The following is a 23,254-nucleotide window of genomic DNA, read 5'->3' on the forward strand; positions in this document are numbered from 1 at the left end:
CACCCCTCACCTCTCCCTCTCTCTCTCCTCTCTCTCTTTCCCTTTCCCTCTCTCTATCCTCTCTCTCTCCCTTTCCCTCTCTCATCCTCTCTCTCTCTCTGTCTCCCTACACCACTCATCCCTCTCTCTCTCTGTCTCCCTACACCACTCACCTCTCTCTCTCTGTCTCCCTACACCACTCACCTCTATCTCTGTCTCCCTACACCACTCATCCCTCTCTCTCTGTCTCCCTACACCACTCACTCTCTCTCTCTGTCTCCCTACACCACTCACCTCTCTCTCTGTCTCCCTACACCACTCATCCCTCTCTCTCTGTCTCCCTACACCACTCATCCCTCTCTCTCTGTCTCCCTACACCACTCATCCCTCTCTCTCTGTCTCCCTACACCACTCATCCCTCTCTCTCTCTGTCTCCCTACACCACTCATCCCTCTCTCTCTCTGTCTCCCTACACCATTCACCTCTCTCTCTCTGTCTCCCTACACCATTCACCTCTCTCTCTCTGTCTCCCTACACCACTCATCCCTCTCTCTCTGTCTCCCTACACCACTCATCCCTCTCTCTCTCTGTCTCCCTACACCACTCATCCCTCTCTTTCTCTGTCTCCCTACACCATTCACCTCTCTCTCTCTGTCTCCCTACACCACTCACCTCTCTCGCTCTGTCTCCCTACACCACTCATCCCTCTCTCTCTCTGTCTCCCTACACCACTCATCCCTCTCTCTCTCTGTCTCCCTACACCACTCATCCCTCTCTCTCTGTCTCCCTACACCACTCATCCCTGTCTCTCTCTCTCTGTCTCCCTACACCACTCATCCCTCTCTGTCTCCCTACACCACTCATCCCTCTCTCTCTCTGTCTCCCTACACCACTCACCTCTCTCTCTGTCTCCCTACACCACTCATCCCTCTCTTTCTCTGTCTCCCTACACCATTCACCTCTCTCTCTCTGTCTCCCTACACCACTCACCTCTCTCGCTCTGTCTCCCTACACCACTCATCCCTCTCTCTCTCTGTCTCCCTACACCACTCATCCCTCTCTCTCTCTGTCTCCCTACACCACTCATCCCTCTCTCTCTGTCTCCCTACACCACTCATCCCTGTCTCTCTCTCTCTGTCTCCCTACACCACTCATCCCTCTCTGTCTCCCTACACCACTCATCCCTCTCTCTCTCTGTCTCCCTACACCACTCACCTCTCTCTCTGTCTCCCTACACCACTCATCCCTCTCCCTCTCTGTCTCCCTACACCACTCATCCCTCTCTCTCTCTCCCTACACCATTCACCTCTCTCTCTCTGTCTCCCTACACCACTCATCCCTCTCTCTTTCTGTCTCCCTACACCACTCACCTCTCTCTCTGTCTCCCTACACCACTCATCCCTCTCTCTCTCTGTCTCCCTACACCACTCATCCCTCTCTCTCTCTGTCTTCCTACACCATTCACCTCTCTCTCTCTGTCTCCCTACACCACTCATCCCTCTCTCTCTCTGTCTCCCTACACCACTCACCTCTCTCTCTCTGTCTCCCTACACCACTCATCTCTCTCTCTCTGTCTCCCTACACCACTCACCTCTCTCTCTCTGTCTCCCTACACCACTCATCCCTCTTTCTCTGTCTCCCTACACCACTCATCCCTCTCTCTCTCTCTGTCTCTCCTATTATTCAGCTGTGAATAGTCCAAGAATGGCATCCCATAACCTTATATGTCCATCAATAGTGCCCAGCCCTTGGGCGGAGTGAAAGGGAGGCTATATAGGGCATGTAACCAGGGGAGGCCTGACAAACAGCCAGAGACACCTAAGTTATGTCGCTCAGTCACTACCGACCTTCTGTCCCTCTTTTCCATAATCGCTATTTTTCATTCCCCCTCTCACTCACTCTCACTCACTCACTCTCTCTCAGTCTGCTTTCCATTTTTCTGAGCTCTTTTCATCTCAGGCTTTGGGATGCTGAATGCAAGAGCGGCCTGGCGGCGGTGAATGGCCTGAATTGTGATTAAGAATGAGGAGAGGAGGAGAGGAAGGGAGAGGAGAGGAGAGGAGAGGAGAGGAGAGGAGAGGAGAGGAGAGGAGAGGAGAGGAGAGGAGAGGAGAGGAGAGGAGAGGAGAGGAGAGGAGAGGAGAGGAGAGGAGAGGAGAGGAGAGGAGAGGAGAGGAGAGGAGAGGAGAGGAGAGGAGAGGAGAGGAGAGGAGAGGAGAGGAGAGGAGAGGAGAGGAGAGGATCTCCCTTTATTTGTTCTGCCCTCTGGGGTGTTTACTGAGGGGGTGTGGGGAAGAGGGAGGGAGGGAGGGAGGGAGGGAGGGAGGGAGGGAGGGAGGGAGGGAGGGAGGGAGGGAGGGAGGGAGGGAGGGAGGGAGGGAGGGGGTGCATAAGACATGGCGGAGCAGATATGAAAGGCATTCAGGTTAGCACTGATGTGAGCAAGAGTGGTAATCATACCAAAGGCGTTCTGAAGGACCACCATAGCAGTACCAGAGAGCTCTAGGACAGAAGGTGGGTGTCTGTGTGCGTGCGTGCGCACACATGAACAAATCTGAGTGTGCTGATATTATACCATTAGCCATAATAAGCTGGCAGACACCAAATTAGCGTGAGAGAAAAATGTACGGTAAAAACCCAACCACAAACAAGAGAGCATTAGAGAAGGTACAGTATCTGTCTCCAGCAGCGAGGACAATGGCACAGTTGTGAGAAATGTGGCATGAATGGTACAGCGGGCACCCTGACACTGCTCACTGCTGACGATAGGAGCAGGGTAATGAGACAGACTTCCATTGAAAACCCATTGCCTTGAGAAAGTAATGGACCCACTAGCATACTGGCCATGACAGCCATGCCTTCATTTGAATGTTGTGATAACCCAGAGATGAACCGATGTATTTAATGTCTTATAACTCTGACTATATAAGGGTTGCAAGACAATAACAGAAGACACTGCTGGTGCCTAGACTCTTCAGATTTAATCGAACATGTCCAGTTTATTAGGTATTTGATCATAGTCTAATTTATTTTTTAACCTCACACACTTTAGTACACCAATTTGATTAATGGTGAGTGACTTTGAAAGCTGAAATGGTGTAAAAAAATTAAATAAAAATACATAAATGAAAGAAATTGTATTTTAACTTTACTGGCTGGCGAGGTTAATGGAGCGCTTTTGACAGCAGCGTTCACACAACTGAACGAGCCCTCACAGCTGGATGTGACGTATAGCACCAGAGGGGGGGGCTTGCGAACTGCAACAAAGTTGTGCAGGCTGCGCGTATCGAGTTACACAGGGCCTAATGTGACCTCCGATTGTGACCAGGGAGTCGCGGAGTTAAGATGAGGTGAAGGGCAAACATCCCAAGAAGAGAAGTATAGGCATATCCACAAAAAACTGTCATACTGTAGGCCTGTATGCAACAGGCCTTACGGACCGTTTGTAGACCTACCCTATAAAGAGTTAATTTCATAAATCGCATATTTCGAATATGAGGATTATGGAAAAATAAAGAAACACAGACATCAACACTTCTGGTTCTGCGTTTCTCTGCGATAATAAAATGCATATGGTCAAAGAACAAGATCCTCCAGGCCTTATACAGTAGATATCCCTATGGGAATAAGGCACCGGAGTGAAAGTTGTCCACAGGCAAAAAGGATCTTCAGACTCGCAAAAGTTGTAGTTCACAATCAAAGGTATTTCGTAGTAGACTTCCAGTCTGAATTACTATATCCATTCTGAAAAACACATATTTACACCAGGCCAAAACTGAGGGCACACATGTTTTTCTGTTGTTGCCTTAACCCCACCATTAATGTGCTGCATCGACAATCTGCCTATAGGCATATTCAGGCAAATACAAGCAAAAAATAACTAATTGCATATTAATATATAGGCCTAGGCTATGAAATTCGCCCTCAAGGAAGAAGCAATCCGTGCCAAATGGGGAATGGGAACACACATTTCCACATTAAAATTATCAATAATAAAAGTGAACATCTGCGAGAAGCAACAGTAGTGGTAGGCCTCCGTTAAAACCTCTGACAAAACAATATTGTCAACGTTATTTTTCTCTTACTTTTTGCCCACATTGGCTGAATGGTCTTTTAAATTAACACAAAACCATTGCATTTAAAACAAATTAAAACAAACCATTGCAATTCTAAAATTCACTTCCCATCTTGGTCTTTACAAAGACGAATGTGCCGTTAAAAAGAGATGCAATACTTCATTGTTTGCCTTTGTTGATCAGAAACGTGCTTGAGAGCAGTAAAGATCCTGATCAACATATTGAGTTCACTGAATCAGTGAACGAATAAAGACGAATAAACAAAATAAGTGACTGAAAATGTGTGATATAAAAAAAAAAACGATATAATTGAAATGTAAAGACTGTTTCAAAAAGACATGTTTAACTACAATACCCCTATAAAACAAACTAAAAATAAAACAAGCTACAATGGTAACAGTTTTACATCAAACATGTAATACCATGGGATATTAAAGTAACAAGAGAAAACAAGTCAGTTCAATATTGACATGAATTAAATATAACTTTGCATAACACACATGGCTGAGGCGTCAAAGAAGGGATGCCCCCTCGCAAAATCCCTGTCACTCCCAACACAACTCCTACACAAAACTCAGGACTTTCTAGATCCTCTTTTCTATGTTCCTTTCCCTTTAACATAATCGTTATGAACGAAAATAAACGTTGCAGCTTAACACATAACTCAAGTAACGTTTCAGAAATATCCGAAATGCACTGGGATACTTTTGGTCAGTCTGTGAGCTTGACTTGTGTTGTGTTTAGTGCTGTAGCCTTTGTGCAGCACCGGATAAGAACAAATAAATGACACATTCAGAAACTGTGTCCTATTATCATGGCCATTTTAAGACCTTTAACTCCGATTTGACAGACTATTTATAATAACTAAGACGTGGTAAAGGTATTTAAAGGCACCAAGTCACTTATGAATGGCAATAATAGCACAACACAACACAATACCCACAACACAACACAATACACACGACAACGAAACTGTGTTGAATAAACGTGAGATAAAGCACATTCACTTCATAATCACACAAACGTTACCAACGCAATTCAGTTTCTACATAATCCACAGGTTTTTCCAATTTATCCAGTTCATACGAGAAGCGCTATAGGCCTACCCAAATAACGGTTTTCCTGCCTGCTAGATAGTAGCACTATCTTGCTGAACCGCATTCGAGCCTCATTCATCGCTTTCTCACACGGTCCGCTCGAGACTTTGATAGTTTACTTTAACGCTGATAATCTCATTCAAAATAAACATGAAAATGCTTTTCATAGTGATTAAGTTCAAAACTACAACAAAATGCAGTGTACTTTTACGCAGCCACCCCATTCTCAATGAGTGCGCCGAATATAAACTATAATTGAACTGTGAAAAGAGACAGCACGCGGGAGGTCCCGCAAATGACTGGTGGCAAAACATACAAATGTTCCCAAACAGTCATTTGATTGAACTTAAAACATGTTCTTACCGTTCTTTCTCTGTGGGTTGGATTGTTTTCGCCTCTTACACCGGGGACCCTCCGCCATGATCTCCTGCTTCATTGATAAGAGTATGGGCTAGGTCAGATGGTTTACAGTCCGCATGGACTCAGCTCCTTCAGTCAGCAGCACAGGCAGGCTCCGGTTGATATCTAATAACCAAACAAAACGGCGACAAATGTTGGGACAAGATGACTGTATGGATCAAGTTCAACCACAGGGGCCCGAAATAAAACGTTTTAATTCACTCTAAAGTTTTCAATGAAACTCCATATGTGTTAAAGTCCAGGAGAGGGAGTTTGATCAACGTTCGCCGTCGCCTGGTCTTTTGATGTGTCTCCTAATCGGGCAGATCGTCAATGAACGGAGCAGAAGGACGAGGAGGACGGACAGGCAGACACATTCAATAGCTTACAAGGATGACTGAAAGAAAGCAAGGCATACATTTCCACTAATGTCGATTAGTGTATGAAAACTCAAGTTAAAAGGTGTTTCTGTGCAAGTTTCTAATTGAACTCATACATCAACTTCTGAGACTTGTTGATGTCTTTGATATTTAAGGTTTGTTATGGCTGTCCCTACTGTCAGTCTTAGGCAACTCAGCTGTCATCACCAAATGTATAACTCTCGAGAAACATTGATTCCGTTTTAATCTATATAAAAAATAGTAATAGGCCACAGCCTGCTATCTGAAATCCTTTTTTCATCCGCCTCATTCAAGTTAAGCAAAGTGTTCGATTCAATTCAATCTCATATCATGTCTGCTATCGCAGTCATTTCGAGTTTGGTTTCACTTTTTCCAAACTGTGTTTATGAGTGTATCTGTGAAAAACCTAATAATTTTGATAGACTATACAAGTGATGTAAGGATGTTGAACACATTCAGCAAGAAAAAAAAAGTGAAAAATTGTGCAATCTGTGAGGAAATAGACTAACTTCCCCTTTATAACAAATGTATGTTAAAATGTATTTAATCTTCCATTCAAACCGATTGATTAAAATAAAAGCAGCATCAGCCCCCATTCAAATGTTGTGTCAAATGTATGGACGTGGTGTCAGTAGAGTTTGTATTAAAAGGGTAGCGAACCGTAACAGAAGAAAACAAACACAAAAAACCCTCATAAACATTTACACGACAACAAACGGAATAGGTTACTGCCCCACATGGAAAACCTTAATGTTGTACACTTTAGAGGAAAACCAATTGAAATAGAACGACAGAAACACAGCCCAAACGAGGGTCTTCTAGTTTAGAGATTTGGAAATGTTTGCCACCGCATCATATTGCTTTTTTCCCACAAGGCTTTGGCATTTGCACCAGCAGTGAACACACACATAGCCTACAACACACACAACAGTGCGGATGTTAGTGGTCACTACCCAAACCCCAGCTACACATAAATTGATCTGTCCACTAATTTGGAATGTGGATAAAAAAAACAGTGTATGTTGATCTATCTAATAGAAGGCTATGCGTAAAATGAACAAATGCAGTGGATGGCAAACCAACGTGAATAGCCTACGCCCGTTTCTTATCAGAGAGCTCAAAAGGAATAGGAACGAATAACATCGAATACAATTTGATTCCCCGGAAAGGACACAGGGAATATAGGAGAGCATCAGACCACAGTTGACGCAGGTAGGCCTACATAGCGCTCTATCCACTACTGCAGCAGCGCGCACCTTTATCACCTGCGCAGGTAGGCTGTCCAGCTTTGATAATTGCGCAACGGCGCACGGATACCTGAGGTACCTGCATGGCAAATCTGCCTCAATCCCATAGATATTGAAGTTTCATTGACAGGAACTGATGTTAAAATAACAATATGGTAAAATACACCTACCGGTGTCAGTGTGATCCCCTAAACAGCTGGTTAGAAGACAGAACGTCACAGAGAGATGATGAAGAGGTGCGCCGTGGATCCAAAATAAAATAACTGATAATCAGCCTTGAAAATGATGATGAGGGACCGTTATTCCTGATGGGCAGGTTAGGACTGGTCTCTTTCAGCCACTTCACGAAACAGACCTGGGAACGCGCACTGACGGGTTACGCCTCTTCTAATGACATTTTTTCGCTCTCTTTCTTTTCCTGCAATATAGAGGCGCGAGACATCCTAACACACGCCACCTATCTTCAAGAAGAGGGATAATTGAGGAGTAAGTGTGAGCGTCCTTGTGGACAGGGAGAACGTGATCAAGTTGTTGTCTCCCATGAGATTGTATATGATCATTTGTAGGCTGTGCTTTGAGTCAAATGTGAGAGGCATTACCCACACATCAGATTTTCAATAGCGACGTCATAAAATAAATAAAACAGCACTGTACTGGAGTGAGAGAGAAGGTATTTATAATGCGGTGACAGCCACTCTTCAAACTGGCATATGAAAGGAGCGCCAAGGTACCTGATTGGAGCGCACAGGTAGTTTACCTGCACGCATACGGCTCCCTTCCGGCAAGTATTCAGAGGCACTACAGCAGATATCTCTGCCTTTGTATCTTGACTGAGGGAGTGTATATTCTCATTCAAATTGTGCTGTGCCATTCCGCACTGTAATCTTTGTACAAAAACGAAGGAGGGAAGATGCAGCATATTTTCAACGGGGCTCTCACTGGCATTAACGATACACGCTACGGTGAAGGCGTAATTTATAGTCTGCAAATATGCATATCCTTCTGTAGAGTGGCTTTTGTAATAGTGTTAAATGTTTAGCACAGTTCGTTTTAATTTTTATCATCACTTGTACAGTAACATAATGTGCAGCGGAGAGTTACACCCATGGTTTGTGGTTGTTAAAGTATTCTCTGTGTTTATGTATTTTCTATATGGATGATACGCTCACCAATGAATGGAATATGATGCGTCCACTCATAGCCAATTGGATTAGACTGGAGCTCATTCCAGAGCAGGAATATGAGAACTGGATAAAGATGCTATCAGGTAATTTTGAGCTCTACAGTTATTTTTTAAGTTAACAATAATAACGTTGTAAAGTTGTTATTATTATTATTATTATTATTATTATTATTATTATTATTATTATTATTATTATTATTATTATCAAATGTCATAAGCATGTATCTATTGTACTTTTCATGTATTTATTAATATGGAATTGGGGACAACTTTTTCCAAGGCCTCACTATATCACAATACTTGTATGGATGCTAAAAGTAAAGTCTCTAATGTGTCTCTAAACAAGCCCTGTAATATGAACCACGATAGGGATACGTGTTAAATAATCATAGGAATAATCTAGAGGTGCACAGAGGAGACGTGCAAACAAACAGTCGTGCCTCTAGTAACTCCCTCTTTTTGGTGTCTCTGTTTGTTCTTAAAATGACATGAAATTAGATTTCGATGCCAGAGTGCAGTGGGCTTGAAGACATCTACTGTCAGTGGGGCATCCTCTCCTCTCTTCTAGAAGAACAGCGTTTTATGAACAGTTGTCCTGACTCCGAGTTTGATCAAGTATATGTATCATAGTTCCATAATTGCCTAAATCCTCAATTAGCTTTTGATCATGTAGAATGGCATATACTCCCATGATCTAAATTATATTCCCACCCACTGGGCACACACTGAAATTACGTTGGATCAATGTGGAATAGAAGCTGAATTGACGTTTCTGCCCAATGGGAACTAACGTGGTTGATTTGGAAAATGAACCACAAATATTTTTTGAAACCATACTTACCTCAATGTGATTCAAAATATATATTTTTTGAAACCAGACTTACCTCAATGTGATTAAAACAATTGTTTTGAAAAAATGTATTTGCAGTTTTATGAAAAAGTTGTGTGTATAAAAGTACATTTAAGATCAATGTTTTGTCCCTGCTAGCAGATGGCTTTTGGGAAGAAAATAACAAATGGAGAAAATAAAAACTATATTTTATAATATGAGATGCATAACGCTGAATTGCTTTCTGTGGCTTATTTAGTGTGGCTTATATATCTGTGTGTAAAACCACCTGTTAAATTCTAGGGACAACAAAAAGGGAAGTGAGAGTGTCAGTCACCTCACAAACCGGAGGAGAGGGTTGTCATGCCCTGACCACACACACACACAGTAGATTAGAGGCAAATAGATAACTTTTTACTGCAGTGGGCTAAATCAGGATCACACAGAGTGTTTCTTGGTAGTCTTAAACAAATCTGCTTTGAAACAAAAGTATACACATCACACACATGGTTATGGTCTTAAAAAATAAGACACCTGTATGATGTCAGATATGTACTGTAGCTGACATTTTTTACATTTTGATTTGCATCCCAATATTACACTTTATATACATCACAGAAGACTGAAATATAAACAAACTGCTTGACATAAAAACACCAGATTTTCAACAGTAAAATAAAATAAAAATGTTTATTAATTATGTAATTATTAAAAATATGACTAGCATTCCACCCATGAGGCCACTAGGTAATTTGTCTGCAGGAAAGGGCTACGAGGTGAAATAGGGATCTGGAACGTGTTGACTACTGAACATCATGAGACTAGGCCTACTAATTCAACTGAACATCATGAGACTAGGCCTACTAATTCAACTGAACATCATGAGACTAAACCTACTAATTCAACTGAACATCATGAGACTAGACCTACTAATTCAACTGAACATCATGAGACTAGACCTACTAATTCAACTGAACATCATGAGACTAGACCTACTAATTCAACTGAACATCATGAGACTAGACCTACTAATTCAACTGAACATCATCAGAGACTACTAATTCAACTGAACATCATCAGAGACTAGGCCTACTAATTGAACTGAACATCATTAGAGACTAGGCCTAATAATTCAACTGAACATCATGAGACTAGGCCTACTAATTCAACTGAACATCATGAGACTAGGCCTACTAATTCAACTGAATATCATGAGACTAGGCCTTCTTATTCAACTGAACATCATGAGACTAGGCCTACTAATTCAACCGAACATCATGAGAATAGCCCTATTAATTCAACTGAACATCATCAGAGACTACTAATTCAACTGAACATCATCAGAGACTACTAATTCAACTGAACATCATGAGACTAGGCCTACTAATTCAACTGAACATCATGAGACTAGGCCTACTAATTCAACTGAACATCATCAGAGACTACTAATTCAACTGAACATCATGAGACTAGGCCTACTAATTCAACTGAACATCATGATACTAGGCCTATTAATTCAACTGAACATCATTAGAGACTACTAATTCAACTGAACATCATGAGACTAGGCCTACTAATTCAACTGAACATCATGAGACTATGTCTACTAATTCAACTGAACATCATCAGAGACTACTAATTCAACTGAACATCATCAGAGACTACTAATTATTTCTCATTATTACAGGATGATATGAAACAGCAAGGGTGACTTGCTGTGTATTGTATTTTCAGGTTAAAATGTCATTACAAATTTAGAAAAAACAAGATACATACTCTGTAACCACTTAGCTGCAAACTCCTCTGTTCAGTCAAATAAACTTCTCCCACTTTGATTATGTTGAATGATGTTGTAAAGCAAGATTTACTCACCTTATGTTTTCCACTGTTTTGTGGATTATATGTAAATTGCTTGAACTTGTCACCTCAAAATACCAGTAACCCATTGAACACCCACAGGGCAGTTATCTCTGATGTGGTTTGGCATCAGAATGTTGCCCACTGGCATCCAACAACAAACAACTTAAATTAACATAAAAACGAATTTAGTCTGATATCCTTGCCTGCTGCAGTTTGCTATGCAACTTTCACCATTGAAGTTTATGGACAATGAATCCTTATGTGTTGTTTTGTATATGGACATAATGTACTCAATATCCCACTGACCCTCCCCTCCTCCCCCATACCCCCCCTCCCCCTCCTCCCTCTTCCCCTCCTCCCTCCTCGCCTCCTCTCCATAACACCCCTCCCCCACCTTCTCTCTCATAACCCCCCTTGCCACCTCTCCATAACCCCCTCCCCTCTCCCCTCCCCCTCCTCCCCCTCCTCTCCCATAACCCCCCTCGCCTCCTCTCCATAACCCCCTCCCCTCTTCCCCTCCCCTCCTCCCCATAACCCAACCCCCCTCCTCCCCTCCTCCCCATAACCTCCTTCCCCCCTCCTCTCCTCCCCTACATCCCCCCCTCCTCCCCCATAACTCCCCTCCTCCCCTATAACCCCTCCCCTCCTTCCCCATAACCCCCTCCCCCCTATAACCCCCTATAACCCCCTCCCTGCCTCCCCACCTCCCCGCCTCCCCGCCTCCCTGCCTCCCTGCCTCACCCATAAACCCCCTCCCCTCTACAAACAGACCAGCTATGACCTCCATAAGGCAACCAAAGAGGCAAAACGTCATTACAGGGACAAAGTGGAGTCCCAATTCAACGGCTCAGACACGAGATGCATGTGGCAGGGACTCTAGACAATCACAGATTATAAAGGGAAAGCCAGCCAGGTTGCGGACACCGACACCTCGCTTCTGGACGAGCTAAACACACCTACTCACTCGTTTGCCGTGGCCGAAGTGAGTAGGTCATTTAAGCGTGTTAACCCTCACAAGGCTGCCGGCCTAGACTGCATCCCAAGCCGTGTCCTCTGAGCATGTGCAGACCAGTTGGCTGGAGAGTTTACGGACATATTCAATCTCTACGTATCCCAGTCTGTTGTCCCCACTTGCTTCAAGATGTCTATGATTATTCCTGTAGTCAAGAAAGCGAAAGTAACTGAACTAAATGATTATCGCCACGTATTCACTTCTATCATCAGGAAGGGATTTGAGAGGTTAGTTAAGGACCATATCACCTCCACCTTACTCGACACCCTAGACCCACTACAATTCGCATATCGTCCCAACAGATCCAAGGAAGACGCAATTGCCATTGCACTGCACACTGCCCTATCCCACCTGGACAAGAGAAATACACTACATGACCAAAAGTATGTGGACACCTGCTCGTCAAACATCCCATTCCAAAATCATGGGCATTAATATGGAGTTGGTCCCTCCTTTGCTGCTATAACAGACTCCACTCTTCTGGAAAGGCTGCTGCTATAACAGCCTCAACTCTTCTGGGATGGCTTTCCACTAGATGTTGGAACATTGCTGCGGGGACTTGTTTCCATTCAGCCACAGGAGCATTACTGAGGTCGGGCACTGATGTTGGGCAATCAGGCCTGGCTCGCAGTCGGCGTTCCGATTCATCCTAAAGGCGTTCGATGGGGTTGAGGTCAGGGCTCTGTGCAGGCCAGTCAAGTTCTTCCACACCGATCTCGACAAACCATTTCTGTATGGACCTTGCTTTGTGCACAGGGGCATTGTCATGCTGAAACAGGAAAGGGCCTTCTCCAAACTGTTGCCACAATGTTGGAAGCACAGAATCGTCTAGAATGTCATTGTATGTTGTAGCGTTAAGATTTCCCTTCACTGGAACCAAGGGGCCTAGACCGGACCATGAAACACAGCCCCAGACCATTATTCCTCCTCCACCAAACCTTACAGTTGGCACTATGCATTCGGGCAGGTAGCGTTCTCCTGGCATCCGCCAAACCCAGATTCGTCTGTCGGACTCCAGATGGTGAAGTGTGATTCATCACTCCGTAGAATGCATTTCCACTGCTCCAGAGTCCAATGGCGGTGAGCTTTACACCACTCCAGCCTACACATGGCATTGTGCATGGTGATCTTAGGCTTGTGTGTGGCTGCTCGGCCATGGAAACTCATTTCATTAAGCTCCCAACGAACAGTTCTTGTGCCGACGTTGCTTCCAGAGGCAGTTTGGAACTCGGTAGTGAGTGTTGCAACCGTGCGCAGACCATTTTTACGTGCTACTCGCTTCAGCACTCTGCCTTCCCGTTCTGTGAGCTCTTGTGGCCTACCACTTCGCGGCTGAGCCGTTGTTGCTCCTAGACATTTCCACTTTACAATAACAGCACTCACAGTTGAACGGGGCAGCTTTAGCAGGGCAGAAATTTGACGGACGGACTTTTTGGAAAGGTGGCATCCTATAACGGTGCCACATTGAAAGTCACTGAGCTCTTCAGTAAGGCCATTCTACTGCCAATGTTTGTTTGTGGAGATTGCATGCCTGTGTGCTCGATTTTATACACCTGTCAGCAATGGGGTGTGGCTGAAATAGCCGAATCCACTAATTTGAAGGGGTGTCCACATGCTGCTGTATATGTAATGTAATAATGCAGCTCAGCCTTCAACACCATAGTGCCCTCCAAGCTCATCACCAAGCTCAGGGCCCTTGGTCTGAAACCCTTCCTGTGAAACTGGGTCCTGGTCTTCCTGACGGGCCGACCCCAAGTGGTGAAGGTAGGCAACATCACCTCCGCCATCAGCATGGGGGACCCACAGGGGTGCATGCTCAGTCCCCTCCTGTACTCCCTGTTCACCCATGACTGTGTGGCCACGCACATCTCCAACTCTATCATCAAGTTTGCTGTCGACGGGATGGTGGCAGGCCTGATTACCAACAACGATGAGACAGCATACAGGAAGGAGGTGAGGGCCCTGGCAGAGGGGTGCCAGGAAAAATAACCTCTCCCTCAACGTCAACAAAACAAAGGAGCTGATCGTGGACTACAGGAGACAGCAGAGAGAACACGCCCCCTTCCACATCGACAGGGCAGCTGTGGAGACGGTCAAAAGCCTCAATTTCCTCTGTGTGCACATCTCTGACAGGAGGCTGAAGAAATTAGGCTTGGCCACTAAGACCCTCACAAACTTCTACAGATGCATCATTGAGAGCATCCTGTCGGCTGTATCACCGCCTCGTACTGCAATTGCACCGTCCGCAGGGCTCTCCAGACGGTGGTGCAGTCAGCCCAACGCATCACCGGGGCACACTGTCTGCCCTCCAGGACATCTACAGCACCCGGTGTCACAGGAAGGCCAAGAAGATCATCAAGGACCTCAGCCACCCGAGCCACGGCCTGTTCACCCCGCTACCATGTAGAACGCAGAGACAGTGCAGCTGCATCAAGGCAAATCTCCAGGCTATCAGACTGAACCTTAGTTACTGTTACAAGCTGGCTACGACCCGGTACTCTACCCTGCACCTTAGAGACTACTGACCTATGTACATAGAGTCATTGAACACTGGTGACTTTAACCTTTTACTGCAATGGGCTAAATCAGGGTCACACAGAGTTATTCTTGGTAGTCTTAAACAAATGTATACACCTCATGGTTATGGGCTTAAAAAAAGAAGACACCTGTATGATGTCAGATATAGAGCTGACATTTTTTACATTTTGAGTTTGCATCCCAATCTTACACTTTATATACATCACAGAAGACTGAAATATAACAAAACTGTTTGACATAGAAACACCGGATTTTCGGCAGGTTTTTTAAAATAAGTGTTATTAATTATGAAATTATGAAAAATATGAATAACATTCCACCCATGAGGCCAGAGGGCACTTTGATAATTGACTGCAGGAAAGGCTACTAATGTTTACATACTGTTTCACCCACTTTATACACTGAATGGACAAAACATTACGAACACCTGCTCTTTCCATGATATAGACTGACCAGGTGACTCCAGGTGAAAGCTACTATACCTTCTTGATGTCACCTGTTAAAACTTAAATCATTGTAGATGAATGGGGAGGAGACAGGTTAAATAAGGATTTTTAAGCCTTGAGACAATTGAGACGTGGATTGTGTATGTGTGCCATTCAGAGGGTGAATGGGCAAGACAAAAGTGCTTTTGAACAGGGTATGGTAGTAGGTAGCAGGCACACCGGTTTGAGTGTGTCAAGAACTGCAATGCTGCAGGGTTTTTCATGCTCAAGAGTTTCCTGTGTGTATCAAGAATGGTCCACCACCCAAGGGACATCTTGACATGACTGTGCGAAGCATTGGAGTCAATATGGGCCAGCATCCCTGTGGAATGCTTTCGACACCTTGTAGTCCATACCCCAACGAATTGGGGCTGTTCTGTGGGCAAAGGGGGGTGCAACTCAAAATTAGAAAGGTGTTCCTAATGTTTTGTACACTGTGTTTCGCTACACCCGCAATAACATCTGCTAAACACGTGTATGTGACCAATAAAAGTTGATTTGATTTGATTTAGGAATAAATTAATATGTTCAAAACTGTTCAACTATTTTCTTTCTCTCTTTGAGTCAATTACATTTTATGCACTGCAGTGCTAGCTAGCTGTAGCTTATGCTTTCAGTCATAGGCTAGGTTGTAGCAACCTCATGATGGGTACAGGGAAAATTTGAGTATCATGTAGTAGCCTAAACCTATCGATGATACATTGAGCTGAGTGAATGGAATATGAATGACAGTCATCCAATATGATGTAATAGAAATAAGGCCATGCTCATGAAATAAAAAAAATCCTCCCTCATCTGAAACCGCACTGACCGCCACTGGTGTGTGTGTATGTGTGTGTGTGTGTGTGTGTTGGAGTGTGAGTGTGAGTGTGAGTGTGAGTGTGAGTGTGAGTGTGAGTGTGAGTGTGAGTGTGAGTGCGAGTGTAGGTGAGTGAATAGAACGTGCATAGTGTGAGTGTGTGAGTGTGCATAGAGACAGTGCAAAAAATAAATAAATAGAATGGTCAAAACAGATAGTCCGTGTAGCTATTTAGCGTTGTTATGTCTTGGGGATAGAAGCTGTTCAGGAGCCTGTTGGTGTCAGAGGCTTGATGCTACGGTAACGCTTGCTGTGCGGGAGCAGAGATAACAGTCTACGGCTTGGGTGGCTGGAGTCTTTGACAATTTTCCGGGCTTTCCTTTCACACCACCTGATATAGAAGTCCTGGATGTCAGGGAGCTTGGCCCCAGTGATGTACTGGGCTGTCTGCACCACCCTCTCTATCGTCCCTCTTGCGATCGAGGGCAGTGCTATTGCTATACCAAGCAGTGAAGCAGCCAGTCAAGATGCTCTCAATGGTGCAGCTGTATAACTTTTTGAGGATTTGAGAGCCCATGCCAAACCTTTTCAACCTCTTGAGGGGGAAGAGGCACTATCGCGCCTTCTTCACGACTGTTTGCGTGTGTGTGGACCATATTAATTCCTTAGTGTTTACAGGTAATTAAAACCTGTTAGGTATTTACAGGTATTTACTATTTACAGGTATTTACTGGTATTTACAGGTATTTACTGTATTCTAGTCAATGCCACTCCGACATTGCTCGTCCTAATATTTATACTTTGAGATTTGTGTGTATTGTTGTGAATTGTTAGGTACTACTGCACTGTTGGAGCTAGGAACACAAGCATTTCGCTACACCCACAATAACATCTACTAAATATGTGTATGTGGCCAATAACATTTGATAAAAAATAAAAAGGTAATTAGAAACGGTTATGTATTTACAGGTAATTAGAACCTGTTATGTATTTACAGGTAATTAGAATCTGTTATGTATTTACAAGTAATTAGAACCTGCTATGTATTTACAGGTAATTAGAACCTTTTATGTATTTACAGGTAATTCGAACCTGCTATGTATTTACAGGTAATTACAACCTTTTATGTATTTACAGGTAATTAGAACCTGTTATGTATTTACAAGAAATTAGAACCTGTTATGTATTTACAGGTAATTAGAACCTGTTATGTATTTACAAGTAATTAGAACCTGCTATGTATTTACAGGTAATTAGAACCTTTTATGTATTTACAGGTAATTCGAACCTGCTATGTATTTACAGGTAATTACAACCTTTTATGTATTTACAGGTAATTAGAACCTGTTATGTATTTACAAGTAATTAGAACCTGTTATGTATTTACAGGTAATTAGAACCTGTTATGTATTTACAGGTAATTAGAACCTATTAGGTATTTACAGGTAATTGGTGCATCATTACTGATTGGGTATAGTGGGTATCCTCACCCGTCCGTCACTGGTCCCCGTATTCCCTGCTCTGAATGCTTCTACGCTGCCCTCGTGTTGAGAAACCCTAAATCCTCGCTACCCAATGCAAACCCTCACCCTCTCCTGAAGACCCCTCCCCCCAACAACTGCAGCCTTCTTTCCCTCCCTTTTTGAAATCCCTACCTAGCAGTGTAGTGAGCGCTGTGCAGAGGATTTAGGCCTTAATTGACAGCCAGATGTGAGGCCCCTGGGGAGCAAGCTGGTGAGCCGTTGTGCTCTAAACCTAATGGGAAGTTTTATATGTACGTAAGCAAGGGCCTTGAACCGATTAGTGTAATTCCCTGTAACCCACCCACCCCTTCCCAGCCCACCTCCTACTGCATGCTGTCCCACCCTTCCTTCTCTAATACAGCACCCCCCCCCCCCCCCCCCACCACCACAAAATAAACAGATTAAGGTACGCCAAATGTTACCATCAGAGATTACCTATACAGACATTATCATCTACAGCTATATGTCTGGGTGGTGGTCAGAAGGAGCCATTGGCTCAGTGACTTAAAGCGATGCTCCAGAGCTTTTGTAAAATTTCAGCCTGTAGTTTTGAAAGTAGAGCCTGTCAGGATTGGTTATCGTCTAGGCAGGTCTGGCGTGCCTGTGCACACCTGTGCACACTTGTTACAGTTTCATCAGGGAAGTCCCTTTGATCAATGCCAGGTGATCTCACTCAGGCGTGCACGCAAACGTGTGCGGACACACGCACACAGGCACGCGCACGCAAACATACACACACACACAAACACCTCCCATCAGCCTTAGCAGCTAATCCCGCCTCCAACACCTAGCTAGTGAGGTCCATATAGATGACAACAGGGACGATAATGAGCGACGGAGCTGAAGAGCTGTGTGACTAGTCAAACAGGCAGCGGTGATGACGGCTTTGATTAGACACTGAGTATGAGTCTGATTCTGAACAAAGCAGCTTTTTACTGAATGATTTTCAATCTATCTACAAGCTATCAGTCCAAGGTAGACATGATGCCACCCATGGAAAGTCTCCGAAACGCTGAAACATTAAATTCTCTCATCATGCAGAAAACCTCTGTCAGCAAGGAGTTGGTTCTGTGTGGCTCAGTTGGTAGAGCATGGCGTTTGCAACGCCGGGGTTGTGGGTTCGATTCTCATGGGGGACCAGTGTGAAAATGTATGCACTCACTACTGTATGTCGCTCTGGATAAGAGTGTCTGCTAAATGACATGACATAATGTAAAAATGAGTACGGAAGGAGTTAGAAGGTGTTGCTCCACAACAATGCAGCCTTGCCTCAGTGTAGGTCATGCCTTCTTAGAATATAGACGATCTGTGAACTACATTCTAAGAAGACAGGACCTATACTGAGGCTGAAATGCCAAAAGAGGAATAGAAACAGAAAAGATGATAGAGTGAAAAAAGCAGTTTAAAGGAAGCAAATACACTTTGCTCTTGTGGAGTATAAGACATAAGGGACCATGAGATACAGGGCAGTCAGTATGACACGCAGGCATTAGTCCTCTCAAACTCACACCATTGTCTGGAAGGTATTCATTTCCAATGCCCTTGTATTAGGAAATAACGAAACTGGAATCTGAAACATTTGTCTCATACTCAGTGTCATTTTATTCAAACGATTTCAAGAAAGGAGACCACAATATCTGGGTGTCTTAGCAACAATAGCTGCCGCAAACTGACGTTACTAAAACAAGGCCCTATATGAGTCTGTGCATGGAAATCATACAAGGCGTGGGACTTAGTCCTGTCAGCTCTCTCTGGGCTGTCATGTCTGGGCAAAATTTACTCCTAGGGCGGTTGCCACTTTCTTTTGTCTGTCATGATACCCTCAGTAGTTCTAATAAAGAGCACTGGACATGTCAACTCTGATAGAACAGAAACGGTGGCTAGGGTGTGTGTGTGTGTGTGTGTGTGTGTGTGTGTGTGTGTGTGTGTGCCATCTGACACTGTATCTGTGAGTCTTTACTTGTGGCAGACACTTTAAAAGCAGGCGAGACACACACTTGATATTCAGTAGATGTTATATTGACCAGATAGAGCTAGCTCCAGAAAGACTCAGCTACTGCTTGAACCCTCCAAGGCGAAGGACAGGAAGTGGACAGGGGGAACTAATCTTGGAGAGGAAGCGGTGGGGTGATACCTGAAGAGGACAGGAGGAGGATGTGACTGGCTACTGATTACTGTCCACACAACTGTCAACCCCATCAGTTAATACAGTTTGTGTGTGTGAGTATGTGAGTGTGTGTGTGTGTGTGTGTGTGTGTGTGTGTGTGTGTGTGTGTCTGTGTCTGTGTCTGTGTCTGTGTCTGTGTCTGTGTCTGTGTCTGTGTCTGTGTCTGTGTCTGTGTCTGTGTCTGTGTCTGTGTGTCTGTGACTGTGTGAGGGACGGGGTAAGGAGGTAGAGTGTGTTATCGGACAGGCTCGCTCAAAGAGGAAGTGAATGCAAGACATGATAGTAGCGAATGACGGTGTTGAAATGTAAGGGCCGGAGTTAAGCAGCGCGGTCTCCGACCCCTTGTCTGTCCAACCCTCCAGTAGTGAAGCGTGCATGTGCATTTCCAAACATCTGAAAGCTGTCTATAAGCTACACATACCATACACAGTCCGACACATAACATTACCAGGACCTGATTCACAAAGGTATAAATAAATGCACCTCCACCAATCCCTGAAAAGTCCACATCAAATCAAGCATTGATCATACACATGGTTTTACAACACGGAAACACAATTTAAACACTGCAGCATTCATGTGCAGAGTATGTCTGACCTGTCTTGCTATTGAATGGAGGATGGGAGGATTTAAGCTGGTCCATCACCTTCCTTCTATAGAATAACATCCAGGCTTATTTTTTTTAAATCAACAAACAGCAGCCATAACAAAAAATATTTCACTTTCGAAGTGTGAGCTGCTGGATCTGATCGTGTATCCCCCAGAGGGAGGATTAGCTGTACCTGTGAAAGGCCTGTCAGGTAGATTCACAGGAAGCCATTCTAAGAAGAGGAGAGAGAGAGAGAGAGAGAGAGAGAGAGAGAGAGAGAGAGAGAGAGAGAGAGAGAGAGAGAGAGAGAGAGAGAGAGAGAGAGAGAGAGAGAGAGAGAGAGAGAGAGAGAGAGAGAGAGAGAGGAGAGAGAGAGGAGAGAGAGAGAGAGAGAGAGAGAGAGAGAGAGAGAGAGAGAGAGAGAGAGAGAGAGAGAGAGAGAGAGAGAGAGAGAGAGAGAGAGGAGAGAGAGAGAGAGAGAGGGAGGGAGGAGATGAGGATAAACGAGAGGAGGAGTGGAGGAGAAAGAGTTCAATTTCTTCTCTCAGGACGCCTGCAGAGCAAGGCTTCCCACCCATCTGTGTTGTGTCTCCCTGCTAAGGAAAGATGAGGAAGAGGATATTGAATGTGTAAAAGGAAGATGGCTGAATTTATGGAATCGATGTGTAAAATATTGCAGAAAATCTTGATCTTTGAAACATAACCTTACTGGACAAATCAGGTACAATGACCACTGTTTTGCACATTCTTCTACATACATACATACATACATACATACATACATACATACATACATACATACATACATACATACATACATACAGACATACATAGTGTAACATTTATAGTGTCGATTAGGCATTTAATTAACTCTGTAAGACTCATTGGTGTCAAAGAAACCCAGTATTGGTGTTAATGACCAGTGCTAAACCAGAACCACGCCCGTCATTATATCATTTCCCAGCATGCTCTATTGGAGGATGATTTTTGAAATTGTTAGTTTCAACATGTATGTTTTTGCATGTACATTGATTGATTAATTAATGTTATGCTACTCAAATATACATTACATACATTTTTCTAAACTAATCCAATCTGTTACTTGGACATATTACACCCATTACTGAAATGGCTGTTGCCGTTTAGATGCTTTAAGTAGTCTCATATCTTAGTCTTCCTAACCCAGCAGGTTGCGAGTGAAGAAAAATTACAATGGTTGGATATCCCCACTCCGGCTGGATTCCAATAGAAATTACAATGTTATTTGTCACATGCGTCGAATACAACTGGTGTAGATTTTACCGTGAAATGCTTGCTTTCCCAACAATGCAGAGTTTAAAAATAAAAATAAAATAGTAACACGAATAAAATAGACTAGAATGGAGCTACATACAGGGAGTACCAGTACCAGATCGATGTGCAGAGTATTTGAGGTAGATATGTACAAGATGGCAGGGTAAAGTGACTAGACATCAGAATAGATGATAATAAGGTATTTGAGGTAGATATGTACAAGATGGCAGGGTAAAGTGACGAGACAGAATAGATGATAATAAGGTATTTGAGGTAGATATGTACAAGATGGCAGGGTAAAGTGACTAGACATCAGAATAGATGATAATAAGGTATTTGAGGTAGATATGTACAAGATGGCAGGGTAAAGTGACTAGGCATCAGAATAGATGATAATAAGGTATTTGAGGTAGATATGTACAAGATGGCAGGGTAAAGTGACTAGACAGAATAGATGATAATAAGGTATTTGAGGTAGATATGTACAAGATGGCAGGGTAAAGTGACTAGGCATCAGAATAGATGATAATAAGGTATTTGAGGTAGATATGTACAAGATGGCAGGGTAAAGTGACTAGGCATCAGAATAGATGATAATAAGAGTAAAATAAAGAACAGAGCAGCATGATGTGATGAGTGTAAAAGTGTGTGTGAGTGTGCGTGTGTGTGTAATGTGTGTGTATGTGTGTTTGTGTTGTGTCGGTCTGCGTGTGTGTGTTATGTGTATATGTGTGCGCATGTAGTGTATGTGAATGTGTGTGGGTTTATATAGTCTAGTGAGTGTGCGTAGGGTCAGTGCAAGATAGAGTCAGAGAAGATAGTTTGGGTACCCTTAATTGACTATTTAGCAGTCTGGCTTTTTAGTGGTCTTATGGCTTGGGGGTAGAAGCTGTCTCAGAGCCTGTTGGTCCAAGAACCGATGCTTCAGTACCGTTTGCCGGATGGTAGCAGACTGAACAGTCTAAGGCTTGGGTGGCTGGAGTCCTTGGCAATTTCCGGGCCTTCCTCTGACACAGCCTGATATAGAGGTCCTGGATGGCAGGGAGCTCAGCCCCAGTGATGTATTGGGCAGTCCACACCACCCTCTGTTGCGCTTTGCGGTCAAGGGCGGTGCATTTGCCATACTAAGCGGTGATGCAGCCAGTCAAGATGCTCTCGATGGTGCAACTGTAAATATTTTTGAGGATCCGAGGGTCCATGCCAAATCTTTTCATCCTCCTGAGGGGGAAGAGGCGCTGCCGTGTCCTCTTCACGACTGTGCAGGTGTGTGTGGACAATGTTAGGCCCTTAGTGATGTGGACGCCAAGGAACTTGAAGCTCTCGACCCGCTCCACAACAGACCACTTTGCAAGACAGTATATTGTGACTTGCAGGCCTGATTTTGCCTGTAAACCATGAGTTTCAGGCCACTGTATCAGGGTAAAACTAGGCCCTCAAAATAAGAGCTTGTGAAATATGTGTTGTATTGTGTCAAATAATACAATTTTAATAATAACATATTCTCTTAGGATCTCACTTGGTGAAGGCCACAGGACTGAAAATGGATGAATGCAAGAACCATGTTTCAGTCACTAACACATACAGTCATGGGTGGTAACTCTACAATTCATTTGAAAGGCAAGGCAATCTGGGAAATATGCAAATAAGGCTTTACACTGTTAATTTAACAGAGTGTTGATTTAACACTGGGGAATTAGCTGAGTAGCAGTTTTCACCCTTCTTCAGTGCATCAGGGAAAGTATAATCAATATAGGCCAATATCTTAAATTAACCATAC

General features: G+C 43.8%; 1 protein-coding gene across 1 annotated transcript in view; it reads right to left on the bottom strand.

Moving 5' to 3' along the window:
• LOC311129987 (zinc finger E-box-binding homeobox 2-like) overlaps nt 1-7,596 on the bottom strand; it is a 72,629-nt gene extending 65,033 nt beyond the window's left edge. The window contains exons 1-2 of the mRNA XM_084162561.1: nt 7,370-7,596; nt 5,516-5,677 (exon numbers count right to left, since the gene is read on the bottom strand). Of these exons, the coding sequence (XP_084018687.1) occupies nt 5,516-5,588 (73 nt within the window). The 5' untranslated portion in view covers nt 5,589-5,677; nt 7,370-7,596. The remainder of the gene's footprint in view (nt 1-5,515; nt 5,678-7,369) is intronic.
• Nucleotides 7,597-23,254: the final 15,658 nt, after the last annotated feature.

The sequence above is a fragment of the Coregonus lavaretus genome (assembly GCF_964263955.1).
Source record: "Coregonus lavaretus genome assembly, chromosome: 5".
Classification (NCBI taxonomy): domain Eukaryota; kingdom Metazoa; phylum Chordata; class Actinopteri; order Salmoniformes; family Salmonidae; genus Coregonus; species Coregonus lavaretus.